The 22,816-nt window shown below is 29.5% G+C and overlaps 3 protein-coding genes across 3 annotated transcripts; 2 read left to right on the forward strand and 1 right to left on the reverse strand.

Moving 5' to 3' along the window:
- Nucleotides 1–1,086: 1,086 nt before the first annotated feature.
- LOC100785640 (probable F-actin-capping protein subunit beta) lies at nucleotides 1,087–4,096 on the forward strand. Its single transcript, XM_014773025.3, has 8 exons — nucleotides 1,087–1,353; nucleotides 1,459–1,529; nucleotides 2,206–2,319; nucleotides 2,626–2,708; nucleotides 2,805–2,878; nucleotides 3,043–3,162; nucleotides 3,405–3,500; nucleotides 3,679–4,096. The coding sequence occupies exons 1-8, from the start codon at nucleotides 1,225–1,227 to the stop codon at nucleotides 3,763–3,765; spliced, it is 774 nt and encodes a 257-aa protein (XP_014628511.2). The 5' UTR covers nucleotides 1,087–1,224; the 3' UTR covers nucleotides 3,766–4,096.
- Nucleotides 4,097–9,465: 5,369 nt separating this feature from the next.
- Nucleotides 9,466–11,218, forward strand: LOC100786161 (lignin-forming anionic peroxidase). Its single transcript, XM_003556130.3, has 4 exons — nucleotides 9,466–9,880; nucleotides 9,993–10,184; nucleotides 10,296–10,461; nucleotides 10,556–11,218. Exons 1-4 carry the CDS (start codon nucleotides 9,665–9,667, stop codon nucleotides 10,951–10,953), a joined length of 972 nt encoding a protein of 323 aa, XP_003556178.1. The 5' UTR covers nucleotides 9,466–9,664; the 3' UTR covers nucleotides 10,954–11,218.
- A 3,221-nt stretch (nucleotides 11,219–14,439) lies between these two features.
- LOC100786675 (putative sphingoid base hydroxylase) lies at nucleotides 14,440–19,312 on the reverse strand. The gene is made up of 3 exons (NM_001255922.2): nucleotides 19,073–19,312; nucleotides 18,443–18,795; nucleotides 14,440–15,364 (listed from the first exon to the last, which is right to left on the reverse strand). Exons 2-3 carry the CDS (start codon nucleotides 18,665–18,667, stop codon nucleotides 14,822–14,824), a joined length of 768 nt encoding a protein of 255 aa, NP_001242851.2. The 5' UTR covers nucleotides 18,668–18,795; nucleotides 19,073–19,312; the 3' UTR covers nucleotides 14,440–14,821.
- Between the last annotated feature and the right edge of the window lie 3,504 nt (nucleotides 19,313–22,816).

Below are 22,816 nucleotides of genomic sequence, written 5' to 3' on the forward strand. Positions count from 1 at the left end.
CATTGAGATGTGCAACCTAAAGCCAGCCGAATGAGGATGAACATGAGAGCTGAATGATTGGGACACATACAATTTACCAGTGTATTCTAGATCAAATTTTATATATCAAGAGTTTTTTATAAAAAAAAAAAAAAGTCATTTTACTGTTCATAATAACCAAATATTATATGATAGACAAATTCACATAAATCATTTTCAATCTATCTGGAATTCAGACTTGGTGGGATGACTTTGGTAAAACAGACAAAAGCTAGTTCCCAACACTTTGCTTGTCTCTGTCTCCAATCTCAGGTGCCTTCAAGCTAACTCCTAATCTGGCAATGACCAATCATGTGGCAAAAAGTTAAACCACCCAAACCACAACTAAAGCCTTTTCGTTCCTCTTTCTCGGTGATGGTGGGTTAATCATGGCCTTGTGCTTGTTATCATATGTATGGGTAGGCATGGTCGCAGTCGCCTGCTATTCATTCAATTTCAAAGTGAAAATCCATTAGTATCAAGAATGATTGGTGAGTGGAACCCATGTCCACCCCAAAAGTTTCAAATTCCGGATTAGACTAACATTATTTTTTTATATAATAAAATATTGTATACTACAAATTAAAACTTATAGGACATTTTTATCATTTCATTCTATCAGACAACTTTATAAGATTACTTTCATTATATTTCTCTTAAATCAAACAATCTAACCATTTATTATATTTTCATTCTATTTTTTCTTTTTTTAAATTATCTAACTTCTATTTTCAACTATTGTATTTTCTTTTATTTCTATCTTAAAATTTAATCTCAATAGGTTTTTCAAAAAAAAAATATCAATAATTAAAATAATATTATATCACAATTTAAATTATTCATATTAAATTTAAAATATAATTTATATGTTCAAAGTTATTTATTTATTATAAATTAAACTTATATATCTACAATATATTTATTTATTTTAAATAAATAAAAAATTATCTTTTATAATACATAAATTAAAATACTAGTATTATTAAAAATAAAAAAGTTAAAAGAAAATAAATATTATCATAATACTTAGACAGAAAAAAAAAACCCATAAATATTATATTGTTTTGACAATAAGGAAGAGAGAGGGGGTGGAGGGAAATTGGGATAAAAAAAGAAGAAGAAAGCAAAACAAACTTAAAATGTGTAGACAGAAATTGTTGTCCCTGACTGGCGTGGGCGTCTGTGTATGAATGTGTTTGTGAGAAAATGGAAGCTGCGATGGGACTGATGCGGAGGATTCCTCCGAAACACACAGAAACAGCTCTGTCAGCGCTTCTGAGCCTTATGCCTGACAACTCCTCCGATCTCCTCTCTCAAGTCGATCAGCCCCTCCAGGTCTCGCTTTTTCTTTTGCCCTAAATCTTTCTTCCATTTCCCTCAATTTTGGGTACAAGAGGAATGAATGTTTGTTGTCTCACGATTTGCTTTTCGAACTTTCAGGTTCTGTGCGATGTGGAATGCGGCAAGGAGTTCATTTTGTGCGAATACAATAGAGATGCCGACTCTTACAGGTTCATTTCATTTTTCATAATCATCCCTCCTGTATCTGGTTTTGTTGGATTCAATATGCTTAGCGTTTTTAAGAACTCTTTGTTGTCAAGCGTGTTTCACTTTTATGAAGTATATTTGGTTTTTTTTTTCAATTGGAATCATCTTTGAGTAGCATGTACAGAAGGAATGTAACATCTAATAAAGCCTCAAACCGTGTTTGGTATAACATTTAAATCTAAAACATTGGCGTTTTCTTTTAAAGGGGATTTATGTAGAGGTAAAGATACAGCAAGTTGGTTGTGTCTGGGAGAAAAATCAGAGAGAGAGAGAGGGAAAATGGAAGAAATGATTTTCCACGATGATTAATATTTGGTTAATTCTATGTTTTTAATCTAATTGGAATTTAATGTGTTTACTGTCCTTTTGATGAATATGGCTGTGTAACATAAAAATAACAAATATTTTATGGAAAACTCAATCTTGAAATGGAGAACGGTACAGATATTTAATTGTTTGTTGCTAAGTAGTTCAATTCAGTTCCTACTTCCTATAGACAGATCTGTAATTTATTTCTCATGAGTGTCCCTCCCCACCCCCCCCCCCCCCCCACCCCCCGCACACACACAATTTTCCCTTTTTAATGTGTTTACTATTCAAGGACGGTTTAAACTTATTGTTGTTTGTATGTCTCTGCAGATCACCTTGGTCCAATAAATACCATCCACCATTAGAAGATGGGTCCCTCCCTTCTTCAGAGTTGCGGAAGCTTGAAATTGAAGCAAATGACATATTTGCAATATATCGTGACCAGTGAGGTCCTTTATTTACCTCATCTTTAGAGCTTTTGTGCTGTTTTTAGATGTCTTATTAAGAAACCTTTCTCCCTATTAACTTATTAACTAATTTCTGTTTTGTTTCAAAGAATGAATTGAATTATTTAGCTATTTGTTTTAAAACAATTTGCACCATTGATGGATAATGTAATAGGTATTATGAAGGCGGCATTTCATCAGTTTATTTAACTATTTTGTGTGTTCGTCTTGCTGTCTATATAAATTCAATTATTTAGCTATTTTGTTTTAAAACAATATGCACCATTAATGGATAATGTCATAGGTATTATGAAGGTGGCATTTCATCAGTTTACATGTGGGAAGATGATAATGAAGGTTTCGTAGCCTGCTTTTTAATAAAGAAAGGTGGGCCTGTTATTTGAGTAAACTCTAATGGAAGACACTACTCATCCTTTTGACCTATTTTCTGATGAGATATTTTTTGCAATACCATGATTAAAGATGGCTCAAAGACAGGGCAGGGCCGACGGGGATATTTAGAGGAAGGTGCATGGGATGCTATACATGTTATAGAGGTAAAGTATCATTCCATTTAAGACTAAACATGATAAATGCAGATGTATAATAGTAACTTTTAATACATTGGGAAACTTAAACATCTCTATTTAGTTCTATTTTTTCTGATTCTTGCAAGTTTATTTCATTAATTCATAGTCCTCCCATTTTTTTGTTAATTTAGGTGGGACCAGAGGAAGAAGAAAACACCAATTATCGTTTAACCAGTACAGTTATGCTGACTCTGACTACAAATAATGAGTCATCCGGAACTTTCAGTTTATCTGGTTCAATTAGGCGTCAGGCACGTTCAATCAGAATTAGCTCTTGTTGGCAATTAGATCATTTAGTTAACACTTGGATGCTGAGTTTTTTCTGTCTTGAGAAGCCACATGGCCCACATCATGAACAATGCACCTTCATTGAATATTGAATTAATTACATGGTTCTTGTTTGATAAAGTTCATGTATCTATATGCTTTTTAGCTCGAGGCAGCTTTCTTTAGATTTTTCTGAATCCTAAATTAGCTTTTTCTTATATTTTAGATGAGTATGAAGCTATCAGTTGCTGATGGGCATCTTTGTAACATGGGAAGGATGATTGAAGAAATGGAGAGTAAGCTGAGGAACTCACTAGATCAGGTACTTCTTGATTGTATAGGATTCAACTGCATGCTTCATGTATTTGAGATCAGCTTCTTCACTTTTTGGTGTAATTGTTCTTTAGTGGGGAAGGGTTTGGGTATTTATCAAACTTGATATTCAGTTCGATTGTGCCTATGACATTCCAAACTATAAGGCATGTTAATGCATGTTACAGGTATACTTTGGGAAAACAAGAGAAATGGTTTGCACACTGAGACCACCATCTGAAGTGGCACAGTTGAGAATGCCTGATAGCGCCTGAGAGCTGATGTGCCGTTACTTGGTGTAGCAGAGAGAAATTTACTTTGTTTTAGCGTATTGGCTGGTAACTTGTGTCACAGTATTTGAAGGTAGGTAGTTTCACAACGGTTGGTGTTTCTGGTGGGTGGCCATGGTTCTACAGAGGTAGTTCTTTTTGTTATTTGAGTGTCAATTGTTGTTTTCTGTAGTGGATAAGCATCATGTTTGTTGTTGATACTTGACTGATGATTCAACAAAACAGTGAAATTCTAAAACTGGTGCCTAGGAGAATGCTTGACATGATACCCTTGTGTGGAAATGAATCAAATGATATCTCGTGCCATTACAACTTACAAGGTGGATTATTATTTCATCAGTATTGTTATTAATTTATTATTAATATTAACCAAAAATGACGTTACGAATATTATGATGTTTATGAGTGAAATTTAATTTTTAATATTATAAAGTTACAAATATTATGTTATTTTTGTTTAATATTGCAAAATATATTATATCAAAAATTAATTAATATTATTTAATTATTAGTTTAATCACTATTAAATCCTTGATACTTAAATCATTATCCTCATCAGTTCAATTACTAGTTTGATTTTAATTTTTTTTTATTAGAGTAAATTATATTAACATTTTTTGAAGTTTTTTCAGATTATGTACTTTCTTATTTAACATTTACAAGACCCTCTCTTATATGGAGTACCAACATAATATTTTTCAAATAATTTAACATTTACAAGACCCTCTCTTATATGGAGTACCAACATAATATTTTTCAAATAATTAGGGGTTAGTGTAATATATAGAAGGGGGTGTCAGTGATTTCAAACATTAATGGGGTTAGTATTTCAAACATTAATGTGTTAGTCTAGGAATAGAAAAATTAGCAACGTTACGTGTAATTTTAAAAAAAAAATAAACTTAGGAAATACGAGGGTAATTTACTTATTTAATAACTAATAATATTGATTTTTTGTATTAAAATTAATTATAAAAATTAACAAAATAAATAGAGTCTGTTAATATATTTTCACTTATTTTTTCCTTCAAAAGTGTGTTTGACTATATTATTTACATAGAAGGCTAATATATTCTTTTTGAAGATCAAATGAGTATTTATTTTTTATAAGAAAGGAATCAACATGTAAACATTATCACTGATACTTTTGCTTGTTTCTTAGGAATATATTAATAACGAAAAAATTAATACAAAAAATTCATTGAATAGAAACAAAAACCATAATATCCAACCCCAAAGAGTGGGGTCAAGTGAAGTTAATCATGATCTCACATTTGATAGATCGTAACTTTAAATCCCATTGTCTTTTTAAGATGAAGAGAATTGTGAATGTAATATACTTGTATACATTATGTGTTTAGAAACTTTTCATACCTCAAATTAGGTGGCATCTCCTTTCCCTAAAAAATTTCTTCACAAAAAAAATATTATAATTCTTATTAATTATTATACGTACATCAGCATTGAAAGAAAAAAATACAGTGAAATATATATATATATATATATATATATATGGCCGTTATTTTTGTGTGATTTATTTAACCATGTAATGTCACGTGATTTATATCATAACATCATATAATTCATTTGATCAAATTTAATAAAATATTATCTACTAAATTAATCTTATAATTATCTTTTATTCAATATTAAAACAAGTATATCTAATAAAAAAAATAATGTAATTATATTTAATATAATTAATATGTAATTAATCTTTCTACACAATTTTAATGTAATTATATTTAATATGATACTAAATATTTTAAAAATAATATATATATATATATATATTAAATATTATTGAATACAAAATACTAAGTAAAAATTTAAAATTTATTCAAACTGGTATATCAGATATAAAATTTAATATCTATTTTTAATTTGAAATTCAATAAAATAATTTTTACTTAGAAATCATATAAAATAATTTTAAATAATTTTATGAATAAATACTATTTTTAAATAATATTTATATTATATAGTTGAAATGTTTTTACTAAAAATTAATTATATTTATTATAAAATAATATTTTGTCTCTATGTTTAATAACTTTATATACAAATTTTTTTAGTTAATATTTATAAGACAAGGTTAAATATCATTTTTACATAATTATATAATAAATATTTTAATATTAATTTATTATATACATTTGTATTACAAAAATATTAGATAGAAATAATATCATAAATCAAATTAATTGTTAGTGTTAATTTTTTTTACATAAATACATTTAAATACTTGTTTCCTTTTATTATAATAAAAAATTTAAATATTTGTAATTATCTCAATTAAAACATATACTTTGTGTGATAATAATTAACTTATTCAAAATATTTGTTCTAATTACCTTAATTATACTTAAATTATTTTTGAACTAAAACATAGAAAAAATATATATTTACAATTTTTCTATCAAATGTATAATATTTTTTCTCTAACTTCTTTACTATAAAGAAAATCAAGATAAAGATGAAATAAATATATATATTTTAAAATTTTACTAGATATATTTGTTCAAATTTTGATAAAAGATATACTTATTCTAAAATTGAATAAAAGATATTTACAAGATCAATTTATTAAATCATATTAATTTATTAGATAAATTTAAAATTTATTAGATAATATTTATTAAATTTGATTAAATGAATAATCTTAAGTGTCAATATAAATCAGGTGACATTACATAACTAGATCGTCAGTATGACATATTTTCAAGTCATACTGAAATAATTATATGTTTAAGAAAAAAAATTAACATACAATTTCATGATCAATAATTTGTTTTTGGCTACATACTTTTTTGTTACAATTCCGATCAGTACGAAATAGAAACAACATATACAATTGAAAGGATTAATAAGAATATTCAACACCCTGGCAAAGATATAGTGGGAAAGGCAATAATAGCAATTTGAATCAGTTGATAGAACTGCAAATCTTTCTTATAATTCCAGCTGAAGCAGTTAATGGTTCAATATCTTCCATTTTTATCATAGCAGCTTGGGGGGATTGGAGGTGATGAATTATTTATAGGACATTTGGTTGGGTGAGTATTTGTCATAGTCACTCATATCTGCTACAACCTTTAGACATTCTGACCCATTCTTCATTGCTTGCTTATCGCCAATGCCAGCTCACGTCCTGTTAATTAAGTTGACATTTTGAATCTTTCTGAAATGTAAAGAGAGAAAAAAATTAATTTACTTTAATTAAGAAAATTACTTAATTATATTTAATTACCGGATAAAGCTCTAGGACATAAAAAATAAAAAAGAAATAATATTCATACATTAATTAACTTTGTATAATAGTTTACAAATAAGAGAAAGATATATCAAAAAGAAAAAATTATAATAACTCAAGTAAAAATGTGTGAAATATATGTTATAGTTTCAAAGGGTATCACAAAAGACAAAGTTTCATGTTACTTAGCATAATTTTACCTCAAGTATTCATATATCATTTTGTGATATGAGTTTTGAAAGTGACTAGAAAGAAATGAATGTCTCACCGGTATGAGTTTGGGTCACCTGAACTTATCGCAATGCAAATCCTTTGATTTGTTACCCCTGCACATGCCATGATGGATCAAAGTTCCTGTTATATACCAAGCGGCTTGCGTGGGATACTAAGATGCAAGTGTATCGTTGCCTCTCAAGCATACATATTGATAAACTTAAAATGATTGGTTAAGGATACCATCATTTTAATTAGTTTTTAATTTTTTTTATTAGTTAAAAATTTTAGTTTTTAATAACTTTTAATGTTTTTAAAATGCTATTTAAAATAATATTTTTTAAAATGATAACTCTGAACTTCTATGTTTTTATATTTTCTTTTATTTTTATTCTCAATATATTTATTCAATTTTTTAATTATATTTTTTAAATAAATTATTATTTTATTATTTTTTTCTCATTTTATACTTTTCAGTTATCTCAACAACTAATTTTACTAAATAATTATAATCTAATAAACTAGCTTTTTAACTTTCAATTTTTCACTACCAATTAATTTTTTAATTTTTAATTAAATTTTACAAAATAACTTAAGAATATCCTTATGTCAGTTACCATGTACTCGATAAGTATGATTTCTTTTGACAGGCAATAATTTACACTAGTTTATAAATAATGTTGGGGACTGGATTTGGCTCAACTTCCACAAGGCTAACTTAAAGTGCAGACCCATCCAATGTTCAAACTTGTAATAAATATTTCAGAGACTAATCAAACCAGTTGTTTCTCCATGGTTCCTCCTTCATCAGGCTTCTTATAAGACTGAATCTTATACGACTATTGATTAAGTCATAAAGGTTTCATTTACGAAGTGAATTAATGTTCAAGCATCTATCTAATGCCACCCGGTCTTCCTATCTTTTTGAAGATTTCTCATATACTTTGAGCCAAAGCGTGTAAAAAGTTGTGGTTATAAATAGTGAGGAATATTAAGAATGATAAAGTCGATTTTATGGTTACCTGTGTACTCACTTTTTCACGATTTCCATTAGGTAAAAGTGAATCTAATTAAACAAGTTTTACATCTTTAATCGATACAAATGTATTCAAAATTGTGGCTCAAAATAAAAAATATATTGTTTTGAAAAAAAAAACATTAACTCGCATTTAAGAGTTAAAGTACCAAAATAAGTTTTAGTGAAAATAATAAAAATATCATAAATATAATTTGTTAGAAGGTTATATGTAAGTTTACAGCATCTTTGCAACGTATTATATGCACTTAATATTTATAAATATTAAGTTTGACCGGGAAAAATTGCAAAACGAATAAAAGCATTATCAAACATTATATTCAAACCATGTAAGAAAAGTAAAATATATTAGCATGCTGCTTATTTTTCATTTATGTGCATCACAAGTCTAATTTTAATTATTCGTTAGTGTCGATCTTTAAATAGTTTTTTCAAGAAAAATTGAGAATATTTGATTAGTTCATATGACTTCTCGCATATAACTTATGCCGGAAGGATACAAATTTATAGACACTCCAATGTTATTTTACACCTGATGAGAAAAAGAAAAATATATATAAATATGATAAATGATATAATTTGATAGGAAGAGAAAAATAAAAAATAAAAATAAGGATTAATTATATATGATAATACATCGTTACTCATACGAGAAATGGACTAATCAAACTTATCACGTGGGACTGTCTTCAAGCATGACAAAGTTCAGATGGCACTTTGCAAATTTGTTTTAGTCAAATTTGTAAAACTATCAAATCAAATTTGTTAAACTTAAAGACAAGGACGAACCGACAAGGTCTCTTTCAACGAAGCTTACAAATGAATGATGATAATGAAGGAATCTAATGCATTAAAATTTCGATTGACGATTCACACATAAAGAGAAATGGCAGCAAACTTCTTTACAAGTTCGATTTAAGCAAACAATCAAAAGAAAAACCCCATAAAGCAAAAAAATAATTAATCTAAACCATATAATAAGCACACAAAAAACTAAACCATATAGTGGCTTGTGCACATGCACTGGCGAGGCTAGCTAGCTACTTGGTCAACTATGGACCGCCAACACGTTGTAGCAGATAAAAGTGACCCAGCCAACTTTAGCCTTTAGCACCTTTGACTTTTACAAATTATCACACAACCCAAATGTCCTATAAATTGATCATCATTCCACCCTCTTTTTCCATCACATTCATTCATATTCTTTCTTGTTATACGAATCGATTCTTTAATTTTTTTCTCTCTCGAGTGTTGAGTTGTTAAATATATATATATATATAATTCATTTTCGTTGTAATTAACCTATACTCATATTCTGTATAGTTTCTCTTGAGTGCTAACTTAAATATATTCAATTCGACGCGCTATATATTCATCAATTCATGGCGTATAGAACTTCAAGTATCACAAGTTTGTTCGTGACATTGGTGCTGTTAGGCACGATATTATGTGATGCACAATTGTCTTCTACGTTTTATGACAGTGCATGCCCCAATGCACTTAGCACCATAAGATCTGTCATTCGTAGTGCAGTTTCTGCGGAGCGCCGCATGGCTGCTTCTCTCATTCGCCTTCATTTTCACGATTGCTTCGTTCAGGTACATATGTGTTGATTTATTAATTTCATTTTTTGCATGCATGCATGATGCATGTACTTAACTTGATTAATCCATCTTAATTTGAACCATATATATGTGCAATGCATTGCAGGGTTGTGATGCATCAATATTGCTTGATGATAGCTCCACTATCGAGAGCGAAAAGAGTGCACTTCAGAATGCTAACTCAATAAGGGGATATAACATCATCGACCAAGCAAAATCTGAGGTGGAGAAAGTATGTCCCGGGGTTGTGTCATGCGCTGACATTGTAGCAGTAGCAGCACGTGATGCATCATTTGCCGTAAGTCACAGTAACAAACTAACTAGCTATATATATACGTTAATTTCAACTTAATAATTAACATGCAGAAGCTATATAATGAGTTATGCATTTATTTTAATTATTGATTAGGTGGGTGGTCCATCATGGACTGTGAAGCTTGGACGAAGAGATTCTACCACTGCAAGCAAAAGTTCGGCTACTAGTGACCTTCCACGATTCACAGACGATCTTGACACTCTTATCTCTAAATTCAATAATAAGGGTCTCACTGCCAGAGACATGGTTACTCTATCCGGTAATTGCTTAATCATCAAGCTTCTCAATTTTGTATTTATAAATTTTAAGTGTGAGACATTTATTAAGCAAATATATATCATGAAAACATGCAGGTGCCCACACAATCGGACAAGCTCAATGCTTCACATTTCGTGGAAGGATATACAATAATGCAAGTGACATTGATGCAGGATTTGCTAGCACTCGTCAACGTGGTTGTCCATCCGTCAGTAATGATGATAATGATAAGAAATTGGCTGCACTAGACTTGGTCACACCCAATTCATTTGACAACAACTACTTCAAGAATTTGATTCAGAAGAAGGGTCTTCTTCAATCAGACCAAGTTCTGTTTAGTGGAGGATCTACAGATTCTATTGTCTCCGAATACAGCAAAAATCCTACAACCTTTAAATCCGACTTCGCAGCTGCTATGATAAAAATGGGAGATATTGAACCATTAACTGGTTCAGCTGGAATGATAAGAAAGATTTGCAGTTCTGTCAACTAAGTTTTTGGACATGTCAATCTTCATTGTGTTGTTTAAAATTTCTTAAATTATTTCATTTCCGCCTAATAGGTGTCAAATATTCTTATCAATTCCTTTAATTGTATGTAGTTCCTCTCTGTTCCATTGATCAATAAATTGTAAGTTTCCTTGCCTTTCTTCCATTTGTTCTTGAGTATGAAGTCTTGGTCAGAGAGTCATGCTAGCAACACCCACATTGTAACACATCTATTATTAATTAAAATTTATTAAAAATTATAAATTTTAATGAGTTATCTCTTATTTAATAAATTTCTCTCCTAATTTTATAAACTTAACCAAATAGAATGTGTTGATAGGAGTGCACTAAAAAATATATTGTTAGCAATCCTTGTATCAATCTATATATTATATATTATTTATTTTTATCTATAATTAAAGGTTGTATTGTAAAAATTAAGAGATATAATAAATTTTATTAATTCTAATTAAATAGTCGTGAAATTTATTGTTTTTTTTTCCTACTCCACAATATGTATAAATTAATTAAAGATAAAAAATAAAGATATAACTGATAACAAATAATATCATCTTGAACTTTACCAATCATATATAAATAGAAATAAAAAATTTCAAAAAAATATGACAATTAAAATGGAATGAAAGGAATAATAAAATTCACTTGAAATTTTCTTGGCCGTTATATCAATCTCTCAAATATATAATAGTCATTGAATTTAATGTTCCTAAATACATTTAATGAAGAATTAAGTTACTTACACATAACTAAACTTCATTTGAACTTTGAGAGTTATAGGATTAAAATTTTAACTTCATAATATCATTAACCAAATTTAATTATGTAACTTTCATTTCAATATTTTTTAAACATCATATTGAAACTTTAATGTTATCTATTATGATTTAATGTGATTTAACATCAATGAATGATTATTAATTTTTAAAACTTAATATTATATATATATATATATATATATATATATATATATATATATTAAATATAATTATAATTGAATGTCTTTTGATCTACTAAAAAACTTCTACCCATTGTCCAGAGGCTTTTCGCTATGCGAAGATATGGGGGAGGGATGTTGTACGCAGCCTTACCCTTGCATATGCAAAGAGGCTGTTTTCGGATTCGAACCCATGACCAACAAGTCACCAAGACACAACTTTAAGCAAATAGCAGTGTCTTTTGATCTACTATTTTTATTAAATAAAAATAGTGAAAACTACTAAAATAAGAAATAATGTAGTTATTCCAAAATAATATTCATTTTCACTTATTGATTCACTTCTCTAATCAATAATAACAATAACGATAATAGCAATCATATACAATTTTAATTATTTTCAATTTATGATACAATATAATCAATCAATTCAAATCTTCAATATCACATAATTAAAATTAATATCTTTAAAACCATGAAAAATATTACTTTAAAATAATTAAAAATTATATATATTTAATAAAAAATACACTACTTAAAAAATAAAAATTGATAATAAATGCATTTAAAAATTATTACAGATTAACATTATATCAATAATAAATAAAATAAACAAACAAACTTTAATAATTATATAGTATTATATATTCATATTTATAATTATTAGATTCTTTTTTATTTTATACTTTTCATAAAGATAAATAATCACGTGATAAATGATTTTGTCTGCCAAACAAAAGGGTATGGTTTATCACGGCCTCTCTTACAACTCCTCCCAATCCAAATTCTCTATCTTATCAGGCTTTGAGTCGTGCAATGCCTTCGGAAGACCTTATTGTACCAACAAACCCTTAACTTGCCTCTACCACAATCTAAAATTCTCAGTTTCATCGAACTTCATCGCTTCAAATTTAGCCCCAGAGTTAATCATCATTTGATACTAGTTGTTAGCAATAACAAACAAAATTCTAAAGGGATGAGAGAAATCACATTAGATCGAAGCAAGAAGACAAGATAAAGACATAAGTCAATGAAATGTTGGAGCAACAAACCCTAGATTATAGAGATAAGAGAGTGAGAAAGACGAACCTTGAATTAAGAGTGCTCTGAACAGAGAAAGAGATCAAACGTCGAAGTGGAAAAAGAGCGAATTTGTGGAGAGAGAGCGAAGTGAAGTCTCTTTGTGAGAGAGTGAGAGAGCAATAGAGGTAAACTCCACTAACGCAAAACTAAGCTCTACGTGAAACAAAGAGTTTTGAAGGTGTTGGCAAAAAAACCTATGTTGGGGAACTACCGTTGGTTGAAACGGTCGTTAAGTAGCAAATTTTTTGTAATGACCTCATCTAGTGAGTTTGGAATGGAAGACAAAGTGAGTAAGTTTGGAATTTGGAATGGAAGACAAAATGAGTAGGATTAGAAGATGACAACGACATATAGTTACATTCTTATTTAATGAATTACACTCACTTTAGTAATTTTTTATGGGTCATCTCTTTTTTTTTATATGTACAACCCTCACTCTAAATTATTATTTTTTTTGTCATGGTATATGTACGAGGTAATCCTCCTAAAAAATAATGATTAACCTTCGTTCGGGATCATGAGTGTACACAAGATAACTATTCTCATCTCAACATAATTTATTTTATATCCAATTTTAATACATAAAATATGTTTTGATTTTTATAATATTTTTAAATTGATTTTGTATTTTGAAATATTTGGTTATATATTTTTTATATAGAGAAATATTTTTGTTATATTTTGTCACTTTAATTTGAAAATACTTTATTTCTGATCTTCAAAGTGTATTTCTGGATATTTCTAAAAGAGAAAAAAAACTTGCACCGCCAGTAAATAATCTTATGCTATCATCTAATAAAAAATCATAAATTTATTAACTTTAATAAAATTATCTTAAAAGTTATATCAAACACAATTTGTAATTGAATTATAGGATAAAACAATGCATTATCATTAAACTTTTTCTAAAAATTTTATCATCAAAGAAATTTTTTTAAAAGGGTTTATGCTGAATGATAACTTTTAAAATCATTCTCATAAATAATTATTCTAATTTATAGATAGAGAAAATATTAATTATAAGTTATATATAGTGAATTTTCAATTTATATTAACATTTCCGCGACCGAGAAAATCACCTCTCAAGAAAAATGTCCACACATTAACACATATAAGCTCTTGAATCTTAATCCCTTCTTCATATTTGTGTAAACATAATTTCATTTCTAAATCCGTTAATTTTATGACAATCCTTTTTCTCTCTATTTAATTTTCAAACATGTCATTTTAAGGCAATTAAGTCCCCTAATTGATCGATTTCATAACAATATTTCGATCAACTACGTAGCAAACATAGCGTCCAAATACGATCAACTTCACAGAATCATTAAGGTGAGTCCGATTTGTTACAAAATTAACAAATTTGAAGACTACTTTACACACCTAAGAACTTGCAATCAACACAAGTTAGTCATTTTCAAAAGACAAAATTATATATGAACTCTTTTTCTTAACCATTCAAAAGTAAATGAATTATGATGATATCTTCGACAACCCAATGGTTCTGGATTACAATAAAAATTCAAAATAAATTATACAAGTGAACCAGTAGTAGGAATAACAAATAATGGCAGCGTAAAAACCTGGTACTCTTTTAGCAACTTACACCTTCAAAAATGTGTTTTAAGTACATCATAATAAATAATGAAAAGACTCCTTAATCACATCATCATAGTTATGCTACACAAAGTGGGTTGGAAAACCTACAGTAACAAGACGAACAGAAAAAGCCAGTAAGCTCCAATGAACTTGAGAAATGCCTACAGTAAAGCCTCTGGTCTGGTCCTAAGGAAAAATGATGCCATCAGATGTGAGTTTCAACAATTACAGTGGGACTATTCCTTTGCTAGCCTTGCCTCAAACCCCCCTTTGGGCCGCTTTACAAGATCGAAAGGCATGTATGTCCCAAGAAGTTTGTCCCATATGGAAAAGAATGGCTGAGAATAATTGTACTTCAGCCCTTGCAGTTGATGATGAATGTCATGGTAAGCTGTGTTATTCTGGAAAAAGATATGGAAGATGTTGCCAGGCAACCACAGTCCACAGTGATCATCAACAGTTTTCACAACAGCGAAGCAGAAGAATACAGCTGCTGTTCTTGCAGTCATCCCTGAGACAAGATATGAGATTGCCCCACCTACAGTGTCAAGTAGAAGACCCTCAATGGGGTGATTGTAAAGGGCTCCTATTGCATAAGGAACAACCAGTCTGTGATGCTGGGAGTGGATATGGCGATATAAGAACTTGTTCTGATGCATATACCGATGCACAAAGTACTGCCATGTATCCATCACAAACATTGCAATAGCAATCTGCAAAATTTGCTTGGGGATAGAAGGCTGCACTATAACCCCAGATGCACTTGCTGTTGCGGTCAACTGCAAAGTTATAGCAAGCATATCAGACTATCAGTCACTCGACAACAGCTTCAGAATTAGTCCACAGAAAATTATTTTATTTCGGACATAGCAACTGTAATTTCCCACTCTCCCTGCATTTATTATGATAGGATGACAGTAATTTTTATGAGGTGTCCAGAAACTTCAAAGAGTTCATGTAAATATTCAATGTATATAACTCATCATTTAAGAAGCAATGACCAGGTCTATTAATATAATGGCTTCTATACTTCAATTCCTTAACTTGTACCTCTTGAGTATATAGAGGCCAGGCATATAACTGGTTTACATGTTAGCTTCATCAGGTTGCCAAACCAAACAGGAAAGCCTAGAGTAATAAATAACCATGATCAAAATGAAATACGATCTGCTCAACTGATACTAAATATAGATCTACAACAACAACCACCAACCCTTATCCTACTAGGTGATGAAACTTAATATAGATTCACGAAAGACAAATTACTTAATATATTTTGAGCAGAACACAAAAGCTCAGGAATCTGAATTATAGCTAGAGCATCTCAGGGTCCATTTAAAATTTGATAAGATTAACCTTATTAACTTGCAAGAAACGGCTCTTAAAAAAAAAGACACTTCTACAGTTAACATGACAAAGTAAAGGGGGAGTTACAGGCCAACAGATTGTGTGAATTTGTTAGTTTAAAAAAAAAAAAAAAAGAAGAAGAAAGAAAGCACTTCTTTACCCATAAAACTCAAGCATAACCACAGAATCCTGCATTTTAGCAAATAAATTATCAGTGTTATCGACACAAAGAATTAAGCCTAGCTTATTACCAAATATCTGAGTACCAAAGTCAACAAGTCAAAAATGCCCATATTTTATGGCAGTGTGCTGTTTTTGTGCATCTATGGTTCACATGATCGAAATGTCTACACCCTACATCTGTTAGGAAACAATTGTATTCAAGTGGGTTCTCTATGGAGCTCCACTCAGTTGTTTCAAGGGAATCTCAGTTTCTAATATACAAAGAGATTGGACAGCATGGTTGCATTTTGAGCCATTTTGGCTAGCTGGTTATTGATTATCATTTTAGAAGAACTTCTTGTATAGAAGATAGAGTTTAAAAACAAAGGGTTTTCGCTTAAGTAGGGGTTAAGACAGAATATTAAGTATATGCAATGCAATTTTAGCAAGAGATAAGATGAATGTAACTTGAAAGTAAAACTAGGAGAAGATGCCGTACCAATTGAGAAAAGGAAAGGATGACAAAATAGGTTAAGATGGTTTGGACACATACAAAAAAGGGCCCCAAGAAGCACAGTGAAAAGAGTAGATTGCATGATTTTTAGTCCTATGAAGAGGAGGGGAGACCCAGAAGGACATTGGAAGAAATTGTCAAGAGGTATCCCATGGTAAATAAAATCTTTGAAGATTTGATCTTTAACAAAGTTGAATGGTATTGTGCAACCATGTAGCCAACTTCAGCCACTGGGATAAGGTTTTGGTGGTGGTGGTGGTGTTCTTATATTGCCTCCATATGTGATTTCTCTTTCTTCCTTATGATATTTTTCTTCTTTTGACGGGTAGAAGAGTGGAATATAATTTCAGGCAAATTTTAGGCTTTGATGTAACCTATATTACCATGAATGGATGATTCCATCAATGAAAAGTCAAAAAGCAGAATCTCAAATGAAAGCCAAACCTAGTTCACAATAAAATATTCAACTAACTATAATGTAGATCAATTCTTCCAAACAATCAACTATTAAATTGCATGTAAATATTTTAAAAAAGAAACTATTCATATCAATTAACACCTTGATATAGGATTTAGGTGGAAAAGAGAAAAAAAAAAACATTAAGACAGAGAAAGAAAGAGGGGAAGAGGGAAGAAGAACAAAGCAGAAAGGATAGAGAGAGATAAGGGAAACAGAGAGATAAAGGGGCTCAGCACTGCACTTCTGTTATTGTTTAAGTCTGCCTAATATACAACAACCCTACTTTATTTATAGACAGCTACCCAACAACTATGAAATCCTATCTAACAGTAGCTGACTGACTAACTAACATTCTTCTTATTTATATTTACATACCATACCTTCACTGTTAATATGCCACCTAACATGTCTAAATGCAGCTCATATGCAACACCAACCCATTCACATATCAAGCAATTGGATAGATCACCCGTGATATATGCCACACCATGCAATTTGGTGGAATACATATTATGGATAGAGACACATTGTGCCACCCTGCCCATGCTGAAAATGCATTACCCAATAAAGAGTTCACATTTAAATCTGTGCAAATTCATGCAAAAGGAAAATGGACATAGTGCTAGCAAAAGACAATTGTTTTGTGATGGACAAATCAAACTCATTACATGGTGGGAAATGATTACAGCTTAATTATTACTATGTTTAATGAAGTCAATGCATTTTTTTCTCTCTTCTTCTGAGTGTGTGTGTGTGTGTGCGTAACTGTGTGTATTTCTGTCTGTTTTTTTTATCTGCTTTCCATTTGGTATGCTTGAAAATATATATTATCAATATATATCACTCTGCACTAATAGAAAAGTTACCCGGGCTCTTATTCTGGCTCGGTTTTCCTAATATCACTCTTGCTTTGGTCTCATTTTGGGTATTATAGTTGTTTAATCAATTAATTGTGTCAATTGGGACAAATGTATTTTAAGTAACACCTTTTTTTTTATTTAATGCAAACATTAAAGCTTACCATAAATGACGCCATATCATTTAGCAAGTCATACAAAGGGGCCCTGAATCTATTCTAAAAATCTTAAGATAGAAAGGGGGGATAAGAAAAAATAGAGAGTCGTTTATCCCAAAAATATTGAAAGTAACACAAAAGCAACAACCAGAAATAGGGATAATCAATCGAATTAGTAACTAGTAAATGGAACAAAAGTTTCATTTTAAAAATGCTATTAACAACAAATGTGAAGAAAAGCAGCAGCAAGCAACACAGCACAAACTTGAAGAATAGTTTTTTCAACTTAAAAAATATATTAACTAAAAATGAGGACAAATGTTATTTGTAGAAATTAACTGAAATGTTGGAGAACTGACCAAGAAGAGTGCTACAATTGCCTGAACAAGCTGCTGAAGTAAAACACCCTTCACAACTGTTGAAAAGGGCACCAAATTCTTCGTTTCCTCATCTCTCCTGGTATGCAACCGATACCTATCTAAAGGTGGGAGCAAGTGATAAAACCCAGCATATACCCAATAAAGCACAATAGGGGCAAACGTGCCCATCAATTCATCGCTCACATATCCTTCCCAGAAAACCATTGTATAAATTCAAATGTGGAAACAAGTCAATCAATTTCAAGCAAAAACAATCCAACCCAGAAACAAACTCAGCAAGTCAAAGTTGCATCACAGCTCAAGTTCTTAACTTGGACAGCTTCCTTCACTCCCTGAAAAGGAAAATGAAAACTGTTCACTTGCCAAGAAGAAACAAAAATAACTAAAAAATAAACCACAACTTCCACCACTTGTTTGCATGATTCCTAAGCTTTACAAAAACCAAAACAAACAAAAACAATAAGATAGACACAGTTGTGCATTAAACCGCATTGAATTACCAAAACCAGAAAATGTGAAGATTTTGAGACTTCCCCAGGAATTATCAAAGCATGCAACTTTCAAACAATGCAGAAGAGACCCATTAAAGAATCTGGCACAATGGCTTACCCAGATGATTAAAAAGGTTTTTCACCCACGGTTTCAGTGCATCGCTCGATCAGATCTAGGGAATAGTCCGAATGGATAAACACTGGTGACAGTTGTGAGATTCCGAAGATCTTCAAAAGTTTGAATTTTTATTTCAAACTTGAATTAATTTGTATTGTTTTTTTTCCCTTTATCTTCTCTCCCTTCTCCCCTCAAAGAGAAAATAGATGTGTTGGGAAGACAAGAAAATGATTGAGGCATTTTCTTTTCGCCCCTCCATGACCTAATTTTGATGTTCGGAAAGGAGAGAAATAGTGATGGATACACGTGTTGCAAACTCGTGATCTTGATCAGACTCTCCTTCAATCGCCAACGTTCGAAAAAAAGGTTTTTTTGTCCGTATTTCTTTTTTATTTGTCGTTTTTTTTATAAATGGAAAAAATAACAACGCATTTTTAATATTTTTAAAAAATGCAAAGAGAGAATAAAGTTTTCTACACTATACTCTGTCAAAAACTAGCCGTCCGAGGATAAATCACATAACTGCTAATGATCTAATGACTTGATGATATGTTGATGGAAAATGAATTGATTCTAATGTTTAAAAAAAGAATCATTTTTTGTATCCTCTTGGTAGGGATTAAAAATGATAAATAACATTAAAAAGATTAAAATTGTTTGAAAAATTCTTGAAGAAGTAAAAGTAAATTTGATGAAAAAATAAGATACAATAAAAAAATTATTGAACCATTAAAAATTAATTTTATGAAAAAATATTGAGTTAAAAATATAATTAACCAAAAAAGTAATGACATTTGATTTGATGACAAAGATCATAAATATCAAAATCTTTGAACCCGACACCTTTATTTTTACGTTTTCCAATCACTTTATCTCTTATTTTAATTTCACAAGAGGAAAATAATAAAATATAAAAACTAAATTTAGTTAATTTTTTATGAAATTCAAAAAAAGTTTATGACCAAAAATATATTTAACTATATAACAATAAATGAATTACTAAATGAAAACACATCATTAAGACTTTTAGGTGGTGCTTGATTCACTCATTTTCCGTTTTCATTTTCGGAGAAAATAGAAAACAAAACTAAAAATATGTTTGCTTAAGTTTTAGAAAATATTTTTAAAAAATGCCTAAAATTGAAAACCAAATAAAGTCGTTTTCACCATTTTCAGAAAAAATGAAAACGCAATGGCATTAATGTAATGATAAGAAGGTTTTTTTTTCTCTCTCTTCGAAGCTTCTCATCTATCTGGGCAAGGTCGTACCATGATTCATCTCTGGCACCGATCTCATCGTCTCCAACAGGCAGCAGGTCATCTCCTTCTCGTCTTTGATGCTTGTTTGCATTGGGTATGATATGTAAGTTTTTTCTCTTCAAATCTCGATTATTGTAGATGTCCTAGGTGCTGTCTGTATGTGACAATGGTGGATCGGTCATGTTATATTAGTGGAATGTTAATTTTAAAATAGAAAATAAAAATTCAAAAAAAAATATTTTTTATGTCTGAAAAATTTGAAAATAAAAACTATTTTCAATAAATAAAAACAGAAAATATTTTCTCAAACCAAATACCACCATTACTTTTTTTAATCACATTAGGATTTACCTAATAGTGAGATAAATTTGCATAATATGCATGTGATCTTAAAGATGCTTACTAAATTAGAATTAACAAAAAAAAAACTATTTTTTCATAAAATAAGGCTTATGGATTTTAAAAGATTACTTAAGAATGTCATCACTTATAATTTTTTTAAAAAAAATAATCATTAGAAATTTGTAGTTTAGACTTTAAGGAATTTATATCATATGAATTTAGTAGTTTTGAAACAAAATTATAGATTTATAAAATATTAAAATATATTTTTGTCCTTATAAAATTTAAAAAAATTGGTTTCATCCAGCAAAACAGTGTGTATATTTCCGGTTCTCTTGAACTTGAAATTAAAACGTCATAATTTATAGAACTATGTTTGAGTTATTTGAACTTATTCAAGTCAAATAATGATATATTTCAATTTTACAAGGATTCAAAATATACAAAAAAAATTACAGGAATCAAAAACAAACATTTTCTAAACATGTGTTTAACCTAGCGATTATAAACATACATGGGAAAGATATTAAGAGATTTATGGAGGCTAACACACCCCTAGAAAAAAATACTTTTCCATGTTTCAAATTGTTTTCCTTGGTCAAGGGGGTGGACATTGTTTTCGATTTTCATAGATAAAAAAAATATATTTTTCCTCACCAACCTTTCAAAAACTCATATTTTCCCAAATCCACACTCAACCCTTCTAGCCCATCAAAAGAAACCCTTATATTTTTAGGAAGATTCATCCTTGCATGACAACCCACCCCATGCCACCATTGTTGTGGCTCCACCTTTGCCATAACAACCCTCACAATTTCATTTCAACTTTTCCCCCTCCCACGTGTATTGAATTCCCAATTCGCCTTAATCTGAGTTTGATTTTGCAAAACACTTACTTCCATAAACTTCAATTCTCGATCGATTACATATTATATATAAATCATAAAGTGCATGAATCAATTGACATAAAATTATTCCAACTTAACAATTGATTTTGGGTTCGAGTCTTGTGTATGTAACTGCGTTAAATACTCAAAGAAAACTCACACATGGTGGTTTTACTCAACTCAAACAAGATTGTCTTTAATGAAGGATACACTTGACACAAAAAAAAAGGTACATATTATATGATATTGTATCCATGTAACAACAAAAAACCAAAGTTTTTTTATATATAAAAGAAAAGCTTACACTTGTTATATTTGTAACAATATAAAAATCTTCGGGAAAAGATGGTATGCATACAAGATAAGAAAGAAGCGATTTTTACTAAGTTAAGCATGGATAAAAAAAATAATGAATATTTTTCTCTTTTACATTTTTTGTACTTTGGACAAAAATTTGTATGATGATGGTTTAGTAGGTAACAAGATATAATGTTTTTGTTTTGTGTTCTTCCACTTCTTTTTCTGTTGTCTGTCGGTAAATTTTTTAAAAATCAAATGTTAAGCAAGTAATTTTGTGACATCTTATCCCTTAAATTCATGTAAATCGAACGAGCCTAAGTAACTTAATTTAAAACTATTGAACAATTATATGAAGGAATGTACCAAGAAATAGATTGAATAAAATCACACTTAACAAGAAAAAAAGAGACTAAGATACACATAAAATAAAGTATGAGATCCAAAAGTATAATTGACTTATTTTTGGGACTCAATTGAATTTTTATCCCATACTTTATTGTGAGTTTAGTCATCCTAATTTTAGTTATTTGCATACATCTCGTTCATATACTTATTTTACTAAATAAGCTAGCTTTGTTCTAAAACAAAAAGTAAGTTCCATATAAATTTTACAATAATTAAATTTGAAAATTTAACATTAAAATTTAATTTTGAAATATACAGCATAAAAATAATTTGCATTCATTGTTAAACAAAATTAAAATTAATTTCAAATTATATTTTACAAATAAGAAAAAAATATCAATTTAACCCAATCCCAACAAATCATGCATCTTTAAAAAAATTATACTACTATTAAGGTTTTGTTTGGGGTGATTTTTAGTTTTGAGTTCCAAAAATTTTAAAATAACAACTATTTTTTAGTTTTAGTTTCAAAAAGTAAAAACCAATTTTAAAAATATTATTGATTTTAAATAAATTATTTGTGAAAGCTTCATATCGTATTAAAATTAAT

This window comes from Glycine max, chromosome 20 (assembly GCF_000004515.6).
Source record: "Glycine max cultivar Williams 82 chromosome 20, Glycine_max_v4.0, whole genome shotgun sequence".
In the NCBI taxonomy this organism is placed as follows: Eukaryota; Viridiplantae; Streptophyta; class Magnoliopsida; order Fabales; family Fabaceae; genus Glycine; species Glycine max.

Excerpts from the sequence above, each read along its gene's own strand:
- LOC100786161 (XM_003556130.3), top strand. The coding sequence starts at position 9,665 with ATGGCGTATAGAACTTCAAGTATCACAAGTTTGTTCGTGACATTGGTG. Across the intron at positions 9,881-9,992 it reads TTCACGATTGCTTCGTTCAG|GGTTGTGATGCATCAATATT; the intron begins GTACATATGTGT and ends AATGCATTGCAG. Across the intron at positions 10,462-10,555 it reads AGACATGGTTACTCTATCCG|GTGCCCACACAATCGGACAA; the intron begins GTAATTGCTTAA and ends GAAAACATGCAG.
- LOC100786675 (NM_001255922.2), bottom strand. The coding sequence starts at position 18,667 with ATGGTTTTCTGGGAAGGATATGTGAGCGATGAATTGATGGGCACGTTT. Across the intron at positions 15,365-18,442 it reads CAATTGTAGCACTCTTCTTG|TTGACCGCAACAGCAAGTGC; the intron begins GTCAGTTCTCCA and ends ATAACTTTGCAG.
- LOC100785640 (XM_014773025.3), top strand. The coding sequence starts at position 1,225 with ATGGAAGCTGCGATGGGACTGATGCGGAGGATTCCTCCGAAACACACA. Across the intron at positions 2,320-2,625 it reads TTTGCAATATATCGTGACCA|GTATTATGAAGGTGGCATTT; the intron begins GTGAGGTCCTTT and ends ATAATGTCATAG. Across the intron at positions 3,501-3,678 it reads TGAGGAACTCACTAGATCAG|GTATACTTTGGGAAAACAAG; the intron begins GTACTTCTTGAT and ends TGCATGTTACAG.